General features: G+C 37.9%; 3 protein-coding genes across 10 annotated transcripts in view; 1 reads left to right on the forward strand and 2 right to left on the reverse strand.

The window, feature by feature from the left end:
* Window positions 1-158: 158 nt before the first annotated feature.
* On the reverse strand, window positions 159-12,587 carry LOC112553341 (vacuolar protein sorting-associated protein 35-like). Its single transcript, XM_025220487.1, has 17 exons — window positions 12,475-12,587; window positions 11,751-11,852; window positions 11,479-11,575; window positions 10,652-10,775; window positions 9,509-9,691; window positions 8,947-9,160; window positions 7,303-7,386; window positions 6,713-6,822; window positions 6,287-6,383; window positions 5,701-5,849; window positions 4,966-5,173; window positions 4,610-4,765; window positions 4,118-4,240; window positions 3,627-3,806; window positions 2,970-3,206; window positions 2,137-2,280; window positions 159-1,388 (listed from the first exon to the last, which is right to left on the reverse strand). Exons 1-17 carry the CDS (start codon window positions 12,475-12,477, stop codon window positions 1,212-1,214), a joined length of 2,388 nt encoding a protein of 795 aa, XP_025076272.1. The 5' UTR covers window positions 12,478-12,587; the 3' UTR covers window positions 159-1,211.
* LOC112553342 (origin recognition complex subunit 6-like) lies at window positions 12,134-18,789 on the forward strand. 2 transcript variants are annotated; one of them, XM_025220488.1, is made up of 9 exons: window positions 12,134-12,196; window positions 12,710-12,950; window positions 13,423-13,534; window positions 14,396-14,534; window positions 15,429-15,592; window positions 16,561-16,638; window positions 16,959-17,071; window positions 17,437-17,505; window positions 17,788-18,789. In XM_025220488.1, the coding sequence occupies exons 3-9, from the start codon at window positions 13,437-13,439 to the stop codon at window positions 17,919-17,921; spliced, it is 795 nt and encodes a 264-aa protein (XP_025076273.1). In that variant the 5' UTR covers window positions 12,134-12,196; window positions 12,710-12,950; window positions 13,423-13,436; the 3' UTR covers window positions 17,922-18,789. The 2 variants fall into 2 exon arrangements, with proteins under 2 accessions (XP_025076273.1, XP_025076274.1); XM_025220489.1 differs by lacking the exons at window positions 12,134-12,196; window positions 13,423-13,534 and having other exon boundaries at window positions 12,729-12,950.
* Window positions 18,732-19,453, reverse strand: part of LOC112553340 — a 52,361-nt gene continuing 51,639 nt past the window's right edge. For all 7 annotated transcript variants that reach the window (XM_025220484.1, XM_025220482.1, XM_025220481.1 and 4 more), the window contains one exon: window positions 18,732-19,442. In XM_025220484.1, coding sequence (XP_025076269.1) covers window positions 19,245-19,442 — 198 coding nt within the window. In that variant the 3' untranslated portion in view covers window positions 18,732-19,244. The remainder of the gene's footprint in view (window positions 19,443-19,453) is intronic.

Consider the following 19,453-nt stretch of genomic DNA (forward strand, 5'->3'; position numbering starts at 1 on the left):
CATGTCTTTACAAAATAAAATGGATGCTACAATTGTAATGATGTTAGTTCAAAGGGAAGTTTTTGTTATGTCCACTAATGGTAGGTCCTCTAATCTTGCTGCATAGAATCAGTTCGATACTGTTACACTTGCATCACAGTATAATTCAGAGCATTGAATCAAATGCACATCTTTATGACTACTACACTTCTCACATTTCTGAAATCATTTAATTTAAGCGCTACCTTAACATGCCGTTTGACAAAGTCACTGATGCCTGCACACTTCATTCACAAATAAATACAAGGTCAACATGCGCTACTAACAGACAGGTGATTCAACATCAAACTTCAGAAGTTCCAACTCATTCACAGGAACAAGATCAGCAAAGTACTGGGTAAACGTTAGGGATAGAGATGAAAGCCTTATAATGAGGAAATATACATCAGGGTTAGAACAAGACAATACTTTTTACCTCCTTTTTTTAACTGTGCTACAAGCATGGATGCCACGCTGAAAATGCATCATGTTCTCTCAAATATACACAGCAATAGGACACAAAAATATTCTACATGAAACTGTAAATGATTATGTGTTCTTTTGGTATCATTGATGTTCTGATCAGCTACAAAGTTTCAAACTACCACACATTAGAGTCTGCACTGAAGTTGCACTCCAAAATAAGGACTAGTCTGAGGGTACTTGGCATGCAGAAAAACTGGTCTTCCATGGCTAACACCGAAAAGATACTTTCTTTCTCATGACACTGCCTGGTAAAGGAATGTGTGTATCAAATAGAACAGCTACTATTGCACTCATTCATATCTTTTTTATTATAAAGGATATATAAGCAATTTTCATTGGGCATCAGATGAAAAAAAAAATCCTCATTTGGTGAGGTCATTTTAACAGAAAATACAAACAGCTACTAAGAAAACACTTCCGAAAAACTTTTGCTTTCTTAAAGTGTTGCTTTGGAAAAAGCCATGGCTATATTTAAATCAAAGTAAATTTGTGACATGAAGGAGGATATGTGTAACTATTTAAATGCTTATCTCAGCTGAAATACAAGTGATTAATACGACAGAGACAAATGTCACATTGCAACAAAGATTAATGGTAGTGATTCTGTCCCTCTCTGTCTCAACAGTTCCCACTGAGTTTACAGTGAAACCTGCGAGTCAACTTGCAACTTGATCATGTTCATTTTGTTTCTCCTAAACATGCACAGTTTACAACACAAGTCCTTCATAAGATACAGTTGAATCTGGAGCTTCCATTTTCAGCTGTAGGTGCTCTAAAGTGTTTTTGAAGTGCTTATTGATCTGCTCTGTCTCTTCATTTGCTTCCAAATTGGGCAACAGTTCTCGCACCCGTGCAATAATCTGGTTCAGCACCTGCACTGATATCTGATTGGAAATAAAACAACCCAAAAATGGTGAGTTAAGAAAGAAGATAGAAAAATTAATGAGCATCTTACTGTCCTCAAAATTTATTGAAATAAAAGGCAGCAATGAAAGAAATTAATGATAAGTAATATCATTCTTTTCCTTTAGGGTCACATGCACCCAAGAGGGACAGACAACTGCATGTAGAAGGGCGGGTGGTAGCCTGATTTATATTTAGGCTGCTGGTGCACACTGATGCCAAAAAGTGTGCTCAGCAGTGATTGATATGGGTTAATGGTGCTAATTGGAATGGGCCTATGGGAGCATCACAAGCATTTGCAGGGTGTATAGAAAGGCAGACCCAAGATGGAATGAAGACATGCTAGACAGATGATCAGCAACATGACAGAACCAGGGCAGACACCTGCAGAGTTTTATTGCTGGTCAACACTTGATGCTGAATCTTGCTGTAGAGGGATGTAGCCATGACATTTTATTAAACCCATTCAATAAAGGATAATACATCCGCCAGCTCTCTTCCTGCATCTTTCTGAGCGTGCGAGAGAAAGTATAGTTACTCACACCACATCTCCAACGCATGTAGAAGAATTTTTTTAAACTTCAGTTATTATTATACTGTAATTGCTGAGGGTAGATGGGTGGAATTTAGATCCAGTTGTCTGAAAGAATTGCTGCTACCAACATAGTCACTGACTGTCATTCAGAGAAATGTTGATAAATGTGAGTGTAAATTCACCCACACACTCACCTGCTCACATCCCTTCTCATAGAAGTAGATGTAGTGGTTAAGCACTTCCACAAACAGCTGCACTTGTACAGAGCTGTCCATGCACTGGTTGGCTATCTTGACCCCCTTCTTGAGGCAGTCTGTTGTTCGCTTTGCATCATGAAGCTAGCAGACAGCAAGTTTCAAAGATGTGGTTCATTTATGTGAGACAGTAACATACTTAGCATCATGAAATTTGCAGAAACATTAAAACAAATTCAAAGCTGTTATTAGTGTACACAATGTACAGCAAAACATCCCAATTAAAACTTGCTAAAATCCACCAAAATCAGGTTGTAACTGAGAGGGGTCATAGTAGGGAGATCCACCCATCCAGTCTGTTTTCACTTCAGGTACCATGACCTAAAAAGTTCATTTATGTAAATGTTGAAATAGAGATATTAAAAACCATATCATAATGTCTTTCTTTGTTGTTTTCACCTTGTCAGGCTTATTCTACCATCGTTGGGCTTGACTGAAGATTTATGGGGGAACTAACTCTCCAGGGAACAGCAAACCATAAAAGTAGGTCCTGTGCTCTCTTAAGTGCACTATTTATAGTTTTGAACATGATTTCTGCAAAACATGGCAATAAACACAGTTGGTCACCGGAATTTTATTTTTTTAAAACCCCCAAGGATTTCTGAGAAAATCGTGTTATGTGCCATTGTGTGATCTGTCCTCTGTGTATCGTCAAGCATCCATTTTTGTTTAGTAAGATAGTGTCTATTTGCTGAAAGTCATCAATGTCTGCAGCAAAGTGAAACAAGCAGTTGTAAGCAATTGAGCTTTAAGTACAATCAACATTTCCTCACCTCTCCATCTACGGCTGCTGTTTTACCAGACCAGAATAGATGGGAACACACAGCAACTCCACGGCACTGGTCAGGTTTTTTAAGAAGTTTTGAAGCAGCGAGAGCACACTGCGTCTTCAGTGGCTCATGATTCTCCTCCCCAAAACAAGCCATCTGCTCCAGTGTGCCAATGATGAGGGTGATGGCTGCTAGCTGAGCTTTGCTGTCACTAATCTCATCCTCATAGAGTGAAAAGGCCTGATAAAAACAATCAACCCTATAGCTACAAACTGAAATGAGTTGTCAATAATAAAAACTTCCCCCATGGTGTTAAAAAGCTTGATCAAAACAACAGTATAATTATACAAATGAGGTGAACTGTCACTGGCCAATTCATCCTTGTAATGCCATGACATAATCAATTAACTCAAACTAGCTAAAATAGTTGAGGTCATTCTGATAAAGGGAGAAGCCTGGTGAAAACAATCAACTTTTTAGCTAAACAACATGTGGTAAAAAAATATTGTCAGGCTACTTTTATTTTATGGATAATTTTTTATACAGATATTCAAGAAAACAAATAAATCAATAACTTGACATAAGCAAGTATAAAAACATGTATGTCTAGAAGCATGTTTAAATGCCTCTTTAGCGAGTATGATCCAAACCACCACGCACCTGTGAAAAAAACTCATAAGCTACAGTTTCTGAGTTCTCAAAGTGAATCTGCCCTGCTGCCAGAGCTCCCTGGAGGAAGAGGCGCAGGGGAATGTCTGCCTGCTCTGCCTTGATCAGTGCACCGATCGTTTGATGGCAGAACTGGAAAATCTTCTGGCACTTCTTCTCCCAGTTTTCATCCTAAAAAAATGAAAAAAATTTGAAGCCATTTAGATGCCCCCTCATTTAACAGCTGAAGATCTTCTGGCACTTATACTTCCAGTTCTCATTTTGAGAAGTGCAAAAAAAACCCCCCACAATACTATTCATTAGGAGAAAACTCTTTTCTTCAGATTAGCTTGAAAAAGCATGGCATGTCCTTATTCTCAGATTTACTGTGTGTTATGGCTTGCAGAAAATCACTAGCACTGGTTGCTTACACACTGGTGCTGTGTGCTGCTGATTGTGGATAGAGTTTAAGATAAAGGTACATGTAGTGACTTAATACTTACATCCTCCTTTAGCTGACTGTAGCGGAAAGCTAATCTGTAAGCAGCAAACACAATGGGTGGTAGTGTGTAGCGAATACGTTGATCGCCACCATTGCCAAAGTGTTTTCTGGCTGCATTGAGGATCTGTCATAACAAAGACAGTACAGTCTCCTTGCTAAATCCCCTTGGCTTAAGTGACCAGAAATGTAAAAATTATTGAGACACAAAAGGGATGATGTAAAAGGCTTGTCTACACATACTAGGGTAATCATCTAGCTGAAAGTTTTATAGACTCATGCTAGGATAATCAGCTAGCCAGAGATTTGTATACTGGTGCTAGGATAATTAGACAGAGGCTTGTACATTCATACTGCAATAATCAGCTAGCTATAGGTTTGTATAGTCATGCTAGTATACTATGCTGTACAAACGATTTTTACAGTCTTTTTACTGCATGTCTACTCGATCATGTTTTCTACTCTGATTAACTTTGCAAATATTACTATTGCTCACCAGAAATTGCTGATTGGGGTCTTCTGAATGTAACAGATGAATAAATCTTCCCATGAGTCCCTGCTCTTCAGCAAAGTCTTCTGGATCATCAGGTTCTTCTGGCTGGTCATTCTGGTCTTGTACCAGGCAGTTAACAATGTTCAGGATAGCATCCACCTGAAGAACAAAAGCACATCCAACACTATCTGTAACATTTTCCTAATAGAATGATAGTAATGCTCACAATAAAAATCCCATTATTTTTAATTCATCATTGTTATGAACGCTGATTTGTGAATACTTAATTATTGTTCGAATAACACTTTACCAATACACCTAACATTCATAATGCAAACTCCTAATGGAAGGGCTCTTACATTCTCCTGTGACAGAATGTGGGTTTCATTTTCAAGAGCATTGCTGATGATGTGGCAGCTCATGAGTTTTCGCCCCTTATAGTCAAAATAATCAAAGAGTGGACCAAAATGTTGTAAAGACAGCAATGTCAGCACATTGTTGTAAGTATCCACAGGAATTTTCATCAGCCGCATCAGCTCTTTGGAAACCATGCTGCCATGTTCCAGACTACAGCAAACAAATAAAAATATTAAAGGTTTATGCATTTAAAATAAAGAGCAACGTGATCAACACTGTACTCACTTTTGAAACAAAAAAATATGTCAGCTTCTACTGAAAGGCTAAATCATAAACTCAAATGAAATAATCATAAAAACATTTTAAAGCATACTTAAGCAGTATGGGCTACTGTTTTATTATCCGAAGAGGTGTTCGCTGATTTATGTTAGTTTGCTAGCACATTAGCTGTGAAAGTTGTCATCCCAAACTGCATCTTGTTCCTTGTTGCTTTATCAACATCTTTACAACAGTCTCACTTCCAATATTGCATCTCACATTAAAATGCATACATTTTATGACAAACATAGTTTTAAGCACTGTGACAATTAAAACTTTATCTTGTATTGGGCATTTCTTGAATAACATTAATCAAGCAATTAATAGTGAAAGTGTTCATCTTGGCAATAAGTATGACAAGTTCATATGACAAGAAGCCATCCCAAGAACAACTGATTCCACACTCTTCATGTTCTTACTGGTCCAGGTTAAGACGATTGAATATGTCCTCAGTAGTTTCCAGAACCTTGTCCACATAGTCCACCTGTGTTGGGTAGCACTTTAGTGCCAGGTTAATGAGTGCCACCTGCAAGGACACGATGTCTTCGGGTGGCATGTCTGGACGGTTCTGCACACAGCACACACAATTAAATCACATGTACAGTTCAAATTATCTGAATATAATTTTTGAAAGTAAAACTGCACATTAAATGACATGGAAATCCCCTAATGGAAGAGTATCATGTCAAATTGGCCACATTATCATAAATGGCAACTGGAGACACACACTTCAAGATGTCAGAGTTAAAAGGGAAACATATGGTAAATGGAAATGTGACCAATAAAAGAAACCTGGAAAAGATAAATTGAAGGGGCAGAAACAGACATGGAACAACACTACTAAATATGCTGCTGAAAGACAAAAATGGAGGTCTCTAGAGGAAGCTTTACACATCAGCTAGGGATGAAGTGGACTAAATAAGTAAGAGATCTTTGTTACATTTCTTAGTCACTACATTAGACAGGTCTCAAGAAATAGGAAATTAGCAACACCACAATTCTTACCTGAATAACCTGTGATATTTGCTGAGAAAAAATATCAAATAGCTGGATTTCAGATGGGATGCCTGAGCCCTCCTCATTCTGAGCAAATGCTGCCAGCCTGCACACAATATGACATGACTAACCAGCCTGTGACTGACATGACATGACCAGTCCACACAAGACATTTTATGACTGACCACCCAGCATGAAACATAATTCAAACAAATGGCCATACCTTAATTAAGACTTTCTATAAAACTGACAAGGTGAAGTATAAGCATGATGTTCATATTTAGCAACCCAGACCTTGACAAATCCAATTTCTCAAAAGCACACTGTGTAATTTGCACTGTACAGGCAGCTGTGATTACATTGCCCTTCATCTTGTCACATACACCATCATATGACACTTCTTACTGTCATTGTAGTATACACAATGCTCAATACCTGTCTATAAGAGCAATGATGATGTTCTTCACATTGACGCTGGCATGCAACTCTGCACATGCCCGCAAAAAAGGACTCAAGGTCTGAAGATGAAATTCATCTGGAAATACCTGCACAGACATGTAAGTCAACATAAGCCCACACATATATAATCACTTTATCTGGACCACAATGAAATATGATTTATATTTTAGGGAGTAAGGAACCTGTTTGAATCTTTATGTCTTGTTGAAGTATGGTCATGTATCTTTATCTTATTAGAACTGCAAGGCCTGGCAGAAGTGCTCATGTCAAGAAGGCCAACCTCCTAACCACAACAGATCTGCAGACCCAGCACCTTGCCAGAGAGAAGGCTGGAGCACACCAGACAGGTGATAGTATCCTGCAGTACCAGGTGTGCCAACTAATTGCTTTGATAGCTGACCATAAACAAATGACTGACCTGGAAAGTAATGGCAATAAAGTTTTGGTCTGCTTTCATTTATGAAAAATCCAAAGACCATGTTCATGCCTACACATACATTGTTCCATGTAGACACAAGCCATCAAATGGTCAAACAGACATGGGTACAAATATTATTGACACTGACCTGAATGACACACTCCATAAGGTACTCCTGTGCTATTGGGTCCTTGCAATTGACAACTTGCTCCAGCACTCCTGGGAGTACAGACTACACAAAGTGGACACAATAAGCAAGTGCAATTTAAAAAGCAAGAGTAATAAATGTTTCACATTCATTACTCTGATAATCTTTTAGTTAAGCAAAACCTTCACCTTAAGCTTTTACCCATGGCAGTTGTGCACATGCCCACATGTAATCTACATGCTGAACATGCTACTTTCTGATGAATACTTTGGTTATTGTGTTAATATTTAAACCCACTCCATGCTCTTTAAAATAAATGAGTCAGTGTCACATAGCTTATAAATTTCTTCCCTGATTGACCAGACAACATGACTGTAGGAGATACATAGCTACCATTGCTCTTTAACCATGTAAAACTTTTCCCCCTCATTGCAAATCCTTTCTGGATCGACTCATACTGTTCCAACAGCTTCCTATGTGAGGCATATGTATCACTGCCACTGTTACAATGACCTTTAAAACAGACTTATAGTCTTGCAAAAATAACAAAATGAAAAAAAAAAAAAAACCCACCCGCTTGTACTTAATCTTCACTTTCCTCTAATTACCCAAACAAAATTTTATAAATCTTAAGGCAGAGGAGGCCACGATGAACAAGGCAGGTAATAAATAATGCAAAATTTATAAAGCACATATTCACACTCCTAAGGAGCATGCTCTTAGTACCTAAAAACAGGAACGAGACACACACACCATACAAGGGACAGGAAAACAAACGAATAACATATGAACTAAGAATAAACAACAGTACTAATAATGAATAAAACAAATGCAGAAAACACAAAGAGGAACCAAATAACAAGAACTGAGAGTATCATGATATTGCAAAACAAAGATGAGTAGGAAACTGTGTGAAAAAGGACTAGCACTGGGTACAAATTCAGCCAGTGCTCGTCCCTACCCAGTGCTCGTCCCCTTATATTCAGTGTTTTGTGGTTCCTCTACATATTGTAATACAAACACTATGAAATACAAAAACATTATGTAAAATTTTACATTCAATTGAGAAAATGACCTCATAAATTTTTGAACCCGTAGAAGAAGCATTTGAAATGAGCGAGGAGAATAAAAAACTAAAAACTGAAGTTGAGTACCAGCAACATAAACCCTGAGCGCAGAAGTCAAATATTGAGTCTATAATGTAGCCATCCACGGATGCCAAATACAGAACCTCTAATGTAGCCACCCATCAATGTCAAATGTCTCTAATGTAGCTATCCATGGATGCCAAATGTCAAGTTTCTAATAAAACCATCTGTTGCTGTCAAATATTGAGCCTCTAATGTGGCCACTTATAAAAAACTAAAAAGGCAAGAGAAACAATCCATCTCAATGACTAAATACTAAAATATTTTATTGACTGGAGATAGCTGAGATATGGTCAGGAGCATTGCACAGACATGTCTATTTGGTCTTATATGCAAATTGGATGACATATTAGTTTAAATTTATAGTCATTTTAGTTTCTAAGCAAAATATTACATTAATATCCTTTGTAATTACACTGGGGGAGGGAGAAACCTGCCCATATTAAATCTGACTCACTTTTATGGATACTGGGAATTTTGTTGAAACATGACTCACTTTCTTATAGCGTTCCATGTCGATGCACTCCAGTTGGGACAAACGTACCAAGTTGGTGCCCACCAAGATGCGCAGCTCTCGTCTCTCCTGCTCCCTCCGCTCACGATCACGCGAGTGACCCTGGTGCTGCATGCGTACCCACAGTTTGTTCATTTCCGCAAAATTAAGCTGAATGAAGTCAACGGAGTCCATGACAGTTCCAGAATCAGTGCCCCTGCAGTTTAACCTTGAAGGTTATCTTAGACAGTGACATGTTATTAGTCTGTTTCAAACATTCACCCCAAAGAGATATACATCTTGTAAAAATCTTGCTTCCTCAAACTTCTATCCCCAAAAAACTATACATTTTATATCACTTTAACGGCAGACATTTAATTTAATAAATTTTGATTGATTCAGACAGGAGAAATCGCCTGTGGGCCAAACCTTTGACAAAAGATGGTTTTATCCTCAGTATTCTTTCCACAAACCTTATTCCCCCTTTCTAATTCAAACAATACATAATACAACTAAAGGAAAAAAACTCATACAGCTATATCTTAACAAACATGCACAGACATACGCGCTGTCTTCTTCACTGTCAGGAAGAACATTTTTGGTACATTGCAGAAGGTAGTTGCGTAAGAACAGACCCCGCAGTGGATGCTGTACACCACGACACATCTCCACAAGGTCCTTCAAAATGTCTTTACGTGACAGTTCATTTGACTTGATGTACACTGTGCCAACTGTTATCAAAAGGTACCTAACATACACACAAATAACCCATTATTAATCCATATTAAATCATCATACATTTTCATATATCTATGGTTAATCCCACAGCATTGTTTAAGAAGACCAGCAGTTGACATGACATTTAACCAATGTGCCACATCAAAACTGAGTGGAGCTTCAAATTTAGTTACATGATTTTACAAACACAGGTCATTTTAACAGGTTTAAAAAAAAACAACTAAAATATCCTTATCATGCTGTTTATTAAAGGCACACAGAATCCGTGCCCCACTTCCTCTGGTCAATCAACCCATCTCCACTACTATCTGTTCAATGCTATTATACCCACTAATTTTGTTTAAGCACATAATAAAACAAATCTGACATAACAAAAATTCCTATTACAACCAATACATATATGCAAAATATATGCAAATAACTCATCCACTCCATCCACTCAAAGACAATATGATGCAGAACATCCACAAATTTGCATAATTTATCATCACCCCCTCACATTTGTCAACTACTTTTAATCCCAAACTCCAAAAATACTTCAGAAAGCTTCTAATATAGGGAATGATCTTGTAGCATTTTAATCTAAAAATACATCCTTCTGGAGGATACACAAATTGCAAACAATTCTTTTTTATCCTTCTCCTACACAACAACACTTTCTATCAGCTCTGTCAACCTCCAAAACAGTAGATGACTGGTGACTAGTGGATAAATCTAAAATATAGGAAATGTGATGTAACTTCCCCAATACAAAGGTCAATATATTCATTTCCATATCCCTGTCTAAATAAAATGCCCTCTGCTGCTGGCTGGGTCATTCTGGGTTAAAGATTAAATGATTGCTTTTAGCACCTGCTTTAGATACAATAAAAAGCGTTGACGAGTTGAGCTAGTCTCAAAAGATATTACGCAAGTTGGAAATATTATGGTTAACATACATTATAGCTAGTGACAAGCCCCTGTAACTTACAGGCGAGGCACAATGTTTCCAGCATATTGCACCAGCTCATACAGGTCTGCAACTTTTCGACCTTTCTGGAATTCATCAACAAGATACATCTCTAAGTGCCGCAGTTCATCTGAAATGGCCATATCTGATGTAGGTTAAGGTCAAGAACAATATCAGAAGAGTTACAGTCAACATTCGAATTTCAGTTTGTGAAGAATTTAGTTAAAGAATTTGCATGGCCACAGCTAATACGTAAATAATCAGATATATCTGTACTTTCTTAGTCAAACCTCTCATACCCATACAAACAAATGCACATTCACAAACAGAAGTGCACACCCACCAACATACACGTGCAAATGAAAGATGCTTGTCAGCCAAAAACAGGTAATATCCTTTGAAAATAACAATTCTTTCCTTGTTCACATGATAGAAAAAAAAATGTCTTCTAAAAAATTAAATGCTTCTGATAAGCAAATCTTTAAAGGACTTGAATTGATGCATCAATAACTATTTACCAGTTTACCTATGCTGTCTCTAATCTACATGTGAAAAATATATCTATTTCTGTAACCTGTGTCCTTCTACGGCCTTATAGTGCTAGTGTTATATTCCAGTTTTCCAAAAGAATTACAACTATCCATAAGCACAAAAGCTATTTAAAAGCATTCCACCTCTCTGTATGGGTACTCTGTTTAAAAATCATTAAAAGTGAATTGCATCTCTTAATATTTAACACAATTTTAAAAACCATCTGACATGCTTGTACCTACCCAAAATCAGTTCTGTATATGTCCATGATAAATAATACTAATGATACTATGATCAGTCAACTGTGATAAGGATACAGCATTCATAATAACTCTTTGGTGACAACATAGATGTACGTAGCTCTCCCAGCATAGTTGAAGCATGTTTAAGTCCATCCATCAAACGCCCTTTGTCCTGCAAACACACCCAAAGAGATTTACACTTAAACATAATACTTGTGTTAAGTTTTATAATATGAATACAATTCTGTTTAAAATGTTATAATTTTAATAGTTATGTTACACGAACTATTTGTGTTATGTATTTAATGAGGGAATCAAGAGATTCATGTACAAACTATTGGTTGTACCAGGCATCTTTTCATCTGAAAGGCTTGGTTCTTCACAACATTTAGAGCCTCTTCCAGCAGCTTTTCCTGCTCCTCCTGTGGTGAGAGTTGAGGAGTCGACGGCTGAAACATACAAAATAGCTGTTACAGACATGCTATAATTTTATAGGACTTTTAAGTTTTACTTAACATATTCATCAGGTGCAGGGCCGTGCTTAGGGGCAGGCGGACGAGGCATCTGCCTAGGGCCCCGCGCTTCAAGGGGCCCCGCGCTTTTTATTGATATGGTAACTAGGCCTATGGAACTTGTAATGTGTATGCAGCGTGCTGTCAATGATAAAAGACGAGATATCCCTGAGGAAAAAAGTGACTTTAGATCCCAACTAAAACCGTGTGATCGTGGCGTGAGGGCCCCGCACATGCCCTTTGCCTCGGGCCCCGGGGGGGCTAAGAACGGGCCTGATCAGGTGTGTGTCCAGAAAATCAAAAGCAGTTTTATAGCTTATATGTTCAAGTTGTATTGATAGCTATAACCTGTTCAATATCTATTTGGTAAACGACAAGCTGATAATAAAGACTGCAGAATACAGCTGTTTGTTGTGTTCTGTGAATGTCGTGCGTCGTCTGCGAAAAGCAATTGAAGGGAATTGCTGAACTTGAAAAAAAAAGAAGACGAAGGATAGCCTTGTTAATAGTTTGTCTTAAAATAAATAGTTGTTAAAATGTTAGAAAAATTGTAATTTACCATTTTTTAAACAACGGCAAAAGGCTGCTTCTGATTGTAATGATTGTTTCCAAATCATAAATATCCACCCACCATGTTGATAGCATGTGACACTCAACTTCCGGGTGGAATAAATCAAAACGTATATTAAAGTTTTAATTGTAAGTAAAGATGAAGATAAATATATCAAGGTTTATACATTTTAGATTCATTTTTGTATTTAGTAATACTTTGAGAATATTTCCCATGAATCAAGGGCAGAGCGCGCGAGCCGTGACGTTTACAACAAGCAGTGAGGTTGTGAGAGTTGAACCAGAGAGTTGGAGCCTGCTCCAAGCTACTGAATAGTGTTAACTATCTTTACCTTGCTTGCGAATCACCGCATTACCATCATCATCATCGTATCTTTCTGTCGACCGAGATTATTCCATGGCTGAGTCAGGGATGTATAGAAACCTTGGCAAGAAGATAGGCATAATGAACGACAAAACATTGCTGTAAGTATCACACTTTTATTTGGTCAAACTCATTCACTCGTCGTCACACGATTTAAGTTTTAGCTGTGATTTTTTTATCAGCAATGTAGGGAATGTGATGTAGCCTAGTTGTTTTGTTGTTTTAAACAGTGCATAACTTTTTTATCACTGTGTCGGTCAGTCGTCCCTTGACCGCCACCTGTGGTTAGGGGGGATGACATGGGTAGGTAGACATGCCAGCTGACAGGCCGCCACTCTTGCCTGTTGTGGGCGATAGTCAGCAGGTCCTGTACATAAGCCAGTTCTTCCTCTGGACACCGCGGTGTCGGCCACCCTCCAAGGTGCCTTGAAGAACAGTCTTCGACTAGGTGTCGTGCCGGGTCACGTGGCCAAAGAAGACCATCTTTTGTCGCTTACCTGTTGAAAGTAGAGGTTCCTGTTGTCCTATGAGTGTGGCCATCATGTTTCTTACAAAGTCGTTGTTTCTCCTCAGGTACTTGTTGTCAAATGCCTGGATTCTCCTGTCCGTGTCGGCGAGCAGAGTCCACTTGTCATATCCACAGAGCAAGATCGGCACTACCAGGGATTTGTACAGCTTATACCTGGTAGTGAACCTTATCTTATGGCTATGCCAGGTCTTATCTAGTCAAGCCATTGCCACTGTTGCTGTAGTGATCCTGATACAGATATATCGTGTGGAGCTGCCGTCCTTGGAGAGGGTGGCTCCCAAGTACTTGAAGCTGCTAAGCTCTTGGAACTGTACCCTGTTCATAGAGATTTCTGCTTTGGTGCTGCCATTGATCATCTTTTTGCTGTTGTCAGTGCTGGTCTCCATTTCATATGCATTTGAGCTGTCTGCCAGTCTCTCAGGACGTCATGACAAGTTTTCACAAACTAGGTCTAACCCTAAATTCTTTACAATACTTTGCAAATCCTAGGCCCCTTTTTCAGTTTGAGGTTGTCCATAACCCGTCATGGCATCATGAGCTATCCCAAATGAAAGCTATTCTTGTAAATAGGTTTTATAGTCTGGTTTAGTGCATGTGACCTAATAGCAGAAAATTCTGTTTTAAGGCCTGCTTGTGACTGGAAAAGTCCAGCTGCCATTCAGCAGCAGCTTAACATAAATAGATAGGGAAGGTAAAGGCAACAGAAATAGAGGGGTTTTCTCTGTCTTCCAGATGCCATACCCCAGAGATCGCGAACCACATACAGTCACTGCCTTTATATCCGCCAGGCTGTGAAACTGTTACCCATCTCTTATTCTCAGGAATATCTGCTTTTATTTTTATTTCTACTTCATTTGCATAGACTAGGTATGGACATCAGCGGCTTAAATTGATAATATGATGTGCATCATGTTGAAATGCTTTATTAATTTTTTTGGGGGAGGGGTAAAAATGCACAAACATGTTCTTGAGTGAAATCATAATCAGTTGTCTGATTGGAGTGACTTTTCTCTACAGGAAAGCAGCAGAACTGAAGAGTTTGCTGAATGTTCGAGGAGGAACTATGTCCGTGGCAGCTTTGCGTCTGACTGATACTGCAGTCATTTTGCTATGTTTGGACATGGCAGCTACTTATTTGTCACAGCCATTTGACAAGGTACGAAACAGGATTTGAAATATTGAAGAACATAATTTCTGTTGTCTTATGTTTGCATAAGCTGAATTGCAGGTGCGTGCGTGTACTGTTTGTCTTTAATTTTATGCACTTTTAGAGTTTGCTAGTTTATATTGGCTTATTGAGTCATTTATCCCTTGACTGGTACTGGTCGTCATGGGGAATAACTGGATACAGCAGCTGACAAGGCTTGTCACTTGTGCATGTCTTGAGTGGTGGTGAGCAGATCCTGTATGGAATAATTAGTTCACTCCTTCAGCTATGCAAGCTGGTTCTTTCTCTGTCTGCTTTTGTATTAATTTCCCTTGCAACATCGTGTCTTAACAGCTTGCACTGCTTGATTTTTGTGATGAGTTCCTGATGTCTGACAAGGGTAGCAACTATATGGTCATAGGTTTTGAATTCTATAGATAATCTTTGGATTAGACAAGCTGTCAACATTGTTGTTTGATAGGCATGTTTCACTGAAAAATTGCACTGGAAGTTTTAAAGTTCATAGTAAATTCAACATACAAGATCAGTTTTGGTCACTGCTTCACTTTAATGTCATAATGTGCATTGGGAGCAGGGTGCAGAAATGTTTGATACCTCATGCTTCTGGAATGTGGACTGTTTTTGTAACAAGGGACATTATTTGATTGGTATTCTTGGCTCTTCGTTGCCATTTGGCAGAGTGAAGGAAGAAATGTGTTCAAATCTGCATGCTTGACACCTTCAAATTGTATAGTTTATGGTCTGCTGGAATCTTTCTTTTTTCAGAATAAATGATATGCAGCAAAAAAAAAAAAAAAAAAAAAATTGACATGGTCTAATATAGAAAAAAGAGACTAGTTTTGGTCATGCAAGCTGTTGTATGTATTAGCCGGTGTGTTGCAGGTTCAGTCAATAAAATTATCAGGACTGAAAAAGAGTGCTTATCTAACATCACTGAAAACTTTGGAGAGCATTCTGGACCTTTGTCCTAAAACCAGTATGAGAGACATGGCTGTGCAGTTTGGCTGCCTGGAGGCCCTTGATTTGGCATCAAAGGTATTAGACAGGTATGTGAGAATGTACTCTGCACAGAGTCAGCTAAATTAGATAACATCCTTGTTTGTGTAACAAAGGTAATAGATACTTGCATCAGTTTTCCAGTTTCATTTTGGTTTGTGATATCGCTACTGATCATTTTGTCTTATGATATTATGGTAAAATCTCCCTCACTAAAATCCATCAAAATCAGGTCGTAACTTAGAGAAGTCATAGGAAGATCAAGCAGCCTGCTTTCATTTCATGAGCCATGACATTAAACACCTATAAATTAAAGTTAATTTAGAAATAGTGCTCTTAAAAACCATAGTTTATTTTTTGTTTTTGTCTTTTTTCACTTTTACTTGGTCATGCTTATTCTGCTATTGTTAACCTGTACTGAAGATTTAAAGGGGAACTAAATCTCCAGGTAAGAGCAATTGATCAGTATGTGTGTAACCTGGCAGACAAAAACCCTCTCTTAAAATGCACCATTTTTTAACACAATTTGTGCAAAAGATACATATGACTTCTGCAAAGGATCACTAATGAATCCCAGTTGATTGATGTGTGTTAAGAGATAACAATGTCAAACGTACCTGAAAACTGAAGAATAGTGATGACAAAGGCTTCTATTTTTTAAAGAAAAAATGAATTTAAAGAAAATGGCGTCAGGCGTCATTGTGTGACTTGCAATATGCCCTGTTAACTTTGGACTGGTCTGTGAATGTATGCTAATTGTAATATTTCTAGCTGATTTTTTTAAAAAAAGTCTAGGACTGTATGATGATTATAGAATGTCCTTCAAAAAAGGTCAAGTGTCATGAGGAAGTTCTTACAGAAAGTTTGTCATAATAATAAACATCTGGATTTGTACAGTTTAAAACTACCACAGTACTGGAGTTATACAAGCTCTAAATGCTGAAAAACAATATTGGAGTTATGTGTGCTCTTGAGTGTTGGCAACCAATATCGCCATTATATGGTGTGTTCACTTTAGGTACCAGCAAGTGCAGTGTTGCGATGTTGAAACAAACACAACCTTGTTTCGTGCGGCTTCTCTCATTAGTGCATGCAGGTGAGAGAGTAGTCTTAACAGAAATATTATTCATCTTTTATTTCATTGATACTTTATCAAGATCTTCCAACTTTTAAAGACATTAGCAGAATGTTACCAAATTGTATAATAAAATGTATAGCCTATACTTGGTGCTGTTGCATTTTTAATATAAAAATTATAATTTAGAGCTTTGAAGTTGATATTGTGATTCTTGGGCAAGGTGAGCCCAGGCAAGGCTTTCATCTGTTGTTAGTGGCAGTTAATTATTAAGTGTAATTATTTTGTGCATTAATTAGTCATGGTAGATGTCCTATGAACACAGCAAGTGGATTTTGCAGATACCTGAAGGTGCGTATTGACCAAGTGCGCTTGAAAGAGATTTCTGGTGTGAAGCGAAGTACCATGGACAAACTTCTGACTCAGATGGGAAAAATAGTTTTGACCATGCAAGGTGATCATTCCCAGTTAATAAAATTCCATCAAGATTTTTGCATTCAGGTTACTCTTCCATTTGAGAATGCAGCACTTATATTTATGAACCTTTAATTTAAAGCTATAATAAGCATTAGCACTACAGCTCAGCCAATATTTCAATGTTTTGAAAGTGTGCTGCAATGCTAAAGCATGGACACTGTGACCTAAAGATATGCCATGTTGGTATAGAGCCTGGCTCAGAATTCTTGTCTGTTTAGGTGGCACTGCAGTCCACCATCTTGAAGCTCTACAAGTACACTGTTCTTCAGAATCATAGTAAACATATGACAGATGACATTGCTTGCTTTCTTTCAACGATGGTTTGTTTTTTTTCATCAATAGAGGAAACAAACCAGAGATCACCAACACTAAAGCGAAGTTTGCTTGAAGTTGTGGAAGATGCTGTGAATGGTGAGTCAGTTTATAATTATTTATTGCAACATTTTTACAGATGTCTGAAAGGAAGTCAACTACTCTGTTCTCTTTAGGCAACTCTTACAGAACTTTCATTGGTGTTTGGACATTTAATATATATCAGTTTATTTACTTTTCTCTCATGGCCTGATGTGTAAATGAGCTACAGAAAGATTTTAAACTTGAAACTGGTTGTACTTTAGTTGTGCCTTTGAATGTGGTCTCATGTTTTGGTTGGTTGCTCTTATTCATTTGTTTTCCCCCACCACTTTTTTCCAGACGCCATAGACATGCCTTCACCCAAGTGTCGAAAGACAGAAAAGGACCTGAACTATTATAAACAGGTGGATTTTGACCAGTGGAAGGCAAATCTGCTGAATAAAGCAGGCTCTTCTAATATTTGTTTAACATAGCACAGATACAGGAATTGAAGTCTCAAATGGGAACTGAATGACAGGTGTGAATGAGATCAGTTATGAAAAGCAAACATGCACCAGTTGATTGTGAACTATGCTTATAAATGACTTGTGGCATGGACGTTGCATTGTTTGAATGTTTACTATGTTTACAATGCCACTTCTAAATGAAATGCATTTTGGCTGCATGTTATTTTGCACTCAGAGTACTTCATATCAACTTTCATTCTCATGACTGACCAACTTGAACTGAGCATGTTACCAAAATCTATTGCAAGTGAGTGCTTTTAGTAAATGGTAAATCATTGCTTTCCCCACACCCATTCTGAGTTCAGTTCAGACATGAGATGTTAGCAATGACAAGCGATTGAGGAACATGATGTTAGTAATGACGAAGTTATTCAGACAGATGAGGAATGCGCGTTAGCAATGACAAGCGATTGAGGAACATGATGTTAGTAATGACGAAGTTATTCAGACAGATGAGAAATGCGCGTTAGCAATGACAAGCGATTGAGGAACATGATGTTAGTAATGACGAAGTTATTCAGACAGATGAGAAATGCACGTTAGCAAAGACAAGCGATTCAGACAGATCTTTGTCAGAGAAATGAAAGAGTAGGCACTCTGGGCAGTGATTTATGCCAAACACTTCTTGAGATAGAAACCAATCCCCATTGAAATTGATAATGAAGACATTAGTGAACAGTTTTCAGCAGCTGTGAAAGTACATGAGATAACTTTCAGATTTTTCATTGTCTTTCTGTGCTGTTGGGTAGATCAATTAACTAAAAATAATCATATTCATTTTTCACTTTTATTTTTTTTTTCTGTTTTATCTTGACACAATAAACATTGAATCTTACACTTGGTTGTCAATGGTTTTGGTGGCACATTATAGATTAAAACACCACTTGAATAAAACACTTAAAAAATTGTTTCTTAAAAGTTAAACAAATTTTATCACTTCTTTGACTGTTAATTGTATTCTTCAGTGTACAATCTTTAAAAAATGTAGACAAAACTGACAAGTTTCTGTAAAACAATGATGCTACAGAACAGGTTTAAAATGTAAGCTGCGTATTATAAAAAAAATCTGAAAGTCCCACTGAAATTCCTTTAGATTCTGATGGAGGCATGTTCCATGATAAATGTCATATTGTAGGCTGTCTGCTGCTTGACCTTTGTCACGAGTCTCTCTCAACCATTAAACTCTCCACATCACTATGCTAGCATGGATGGCACAACTTGTTTACGCAAACCCGTCTTCATTTTACCAGCTGTATGAGGAGGCAAATACAGTGAAAATAGTCACCTGGCTCAGATGACCATGAGCAGACGAACCTCCTTGCTGTCCATTTTGTGCACCACATTTGTGAGTCTCACCAGCTGTACCTCTCTAGTGCCAGCATTAAAAACTCGATAAATATGATAGCGTTCACCATTTTCTGAAGCACATCTGACCTCATTTGCTGAAATCTCGAAAACCTCTTTTGAACTGGTCCGTGTTGCTTTAACCTTAAGACAAA

Source organism: Pomacea canaliculata, linkage group LG12 (genome assembly GCF_003073045.1).
Source record: "Pomacea canaliculata isolate SZHN2017 linkage group LG12, ASM307304v1, whole genome shotgun sequence".
In the NCBI taxonomy this organism is placed as follows: Eukaryota; Metazoa; Mollusca; class Gastropoda; order Architaenioglossa; family Ampullariidae; genus Pomacea; species Pomacea canaliculata.

Bases quoted from the DNA above. Each gene is read 5' to 3' on its own strand.
- LOC112553341 (XM_025220487.1), bottom strand. The intron at 5,850-6,286 runs GTAAGAATTGTG...TGCTGTGTGCAG, and splicing joins AAATATCACAGGTTATTCAG to AACCGTCCAGACATGCCACC. The intron at 2,281-2,969 runs GTGAGGAAATGT...GCTGTCTGCTAG, and splicing joins CAGCAGCCGTAGATGGAGAG to CTTCATGATGCAAAGCGAAC.
- LOC112553342 (XM_025220488.1), top strand. From the start codon at position 13,437: ATGCCTGGATTCTCCTGTCCGTGTCGGCGAGCAGAGTCCACTTGTCAT. The intron at 15,593-16,560 runs GTATGTGAGAAT...TGTTCACTTTAG, and splicing joins GCATCAAAGGTATTAGACAG to GTACCAGCAAGTGCAGTGTT. The intron at 17,506-17,787 runs GTGAGTCAGTTT...ACTTTTTTCCAG, and splicing joins TGTGGAAGATGCTGTGAATG to ACGCCATAGACATGCCTTCA.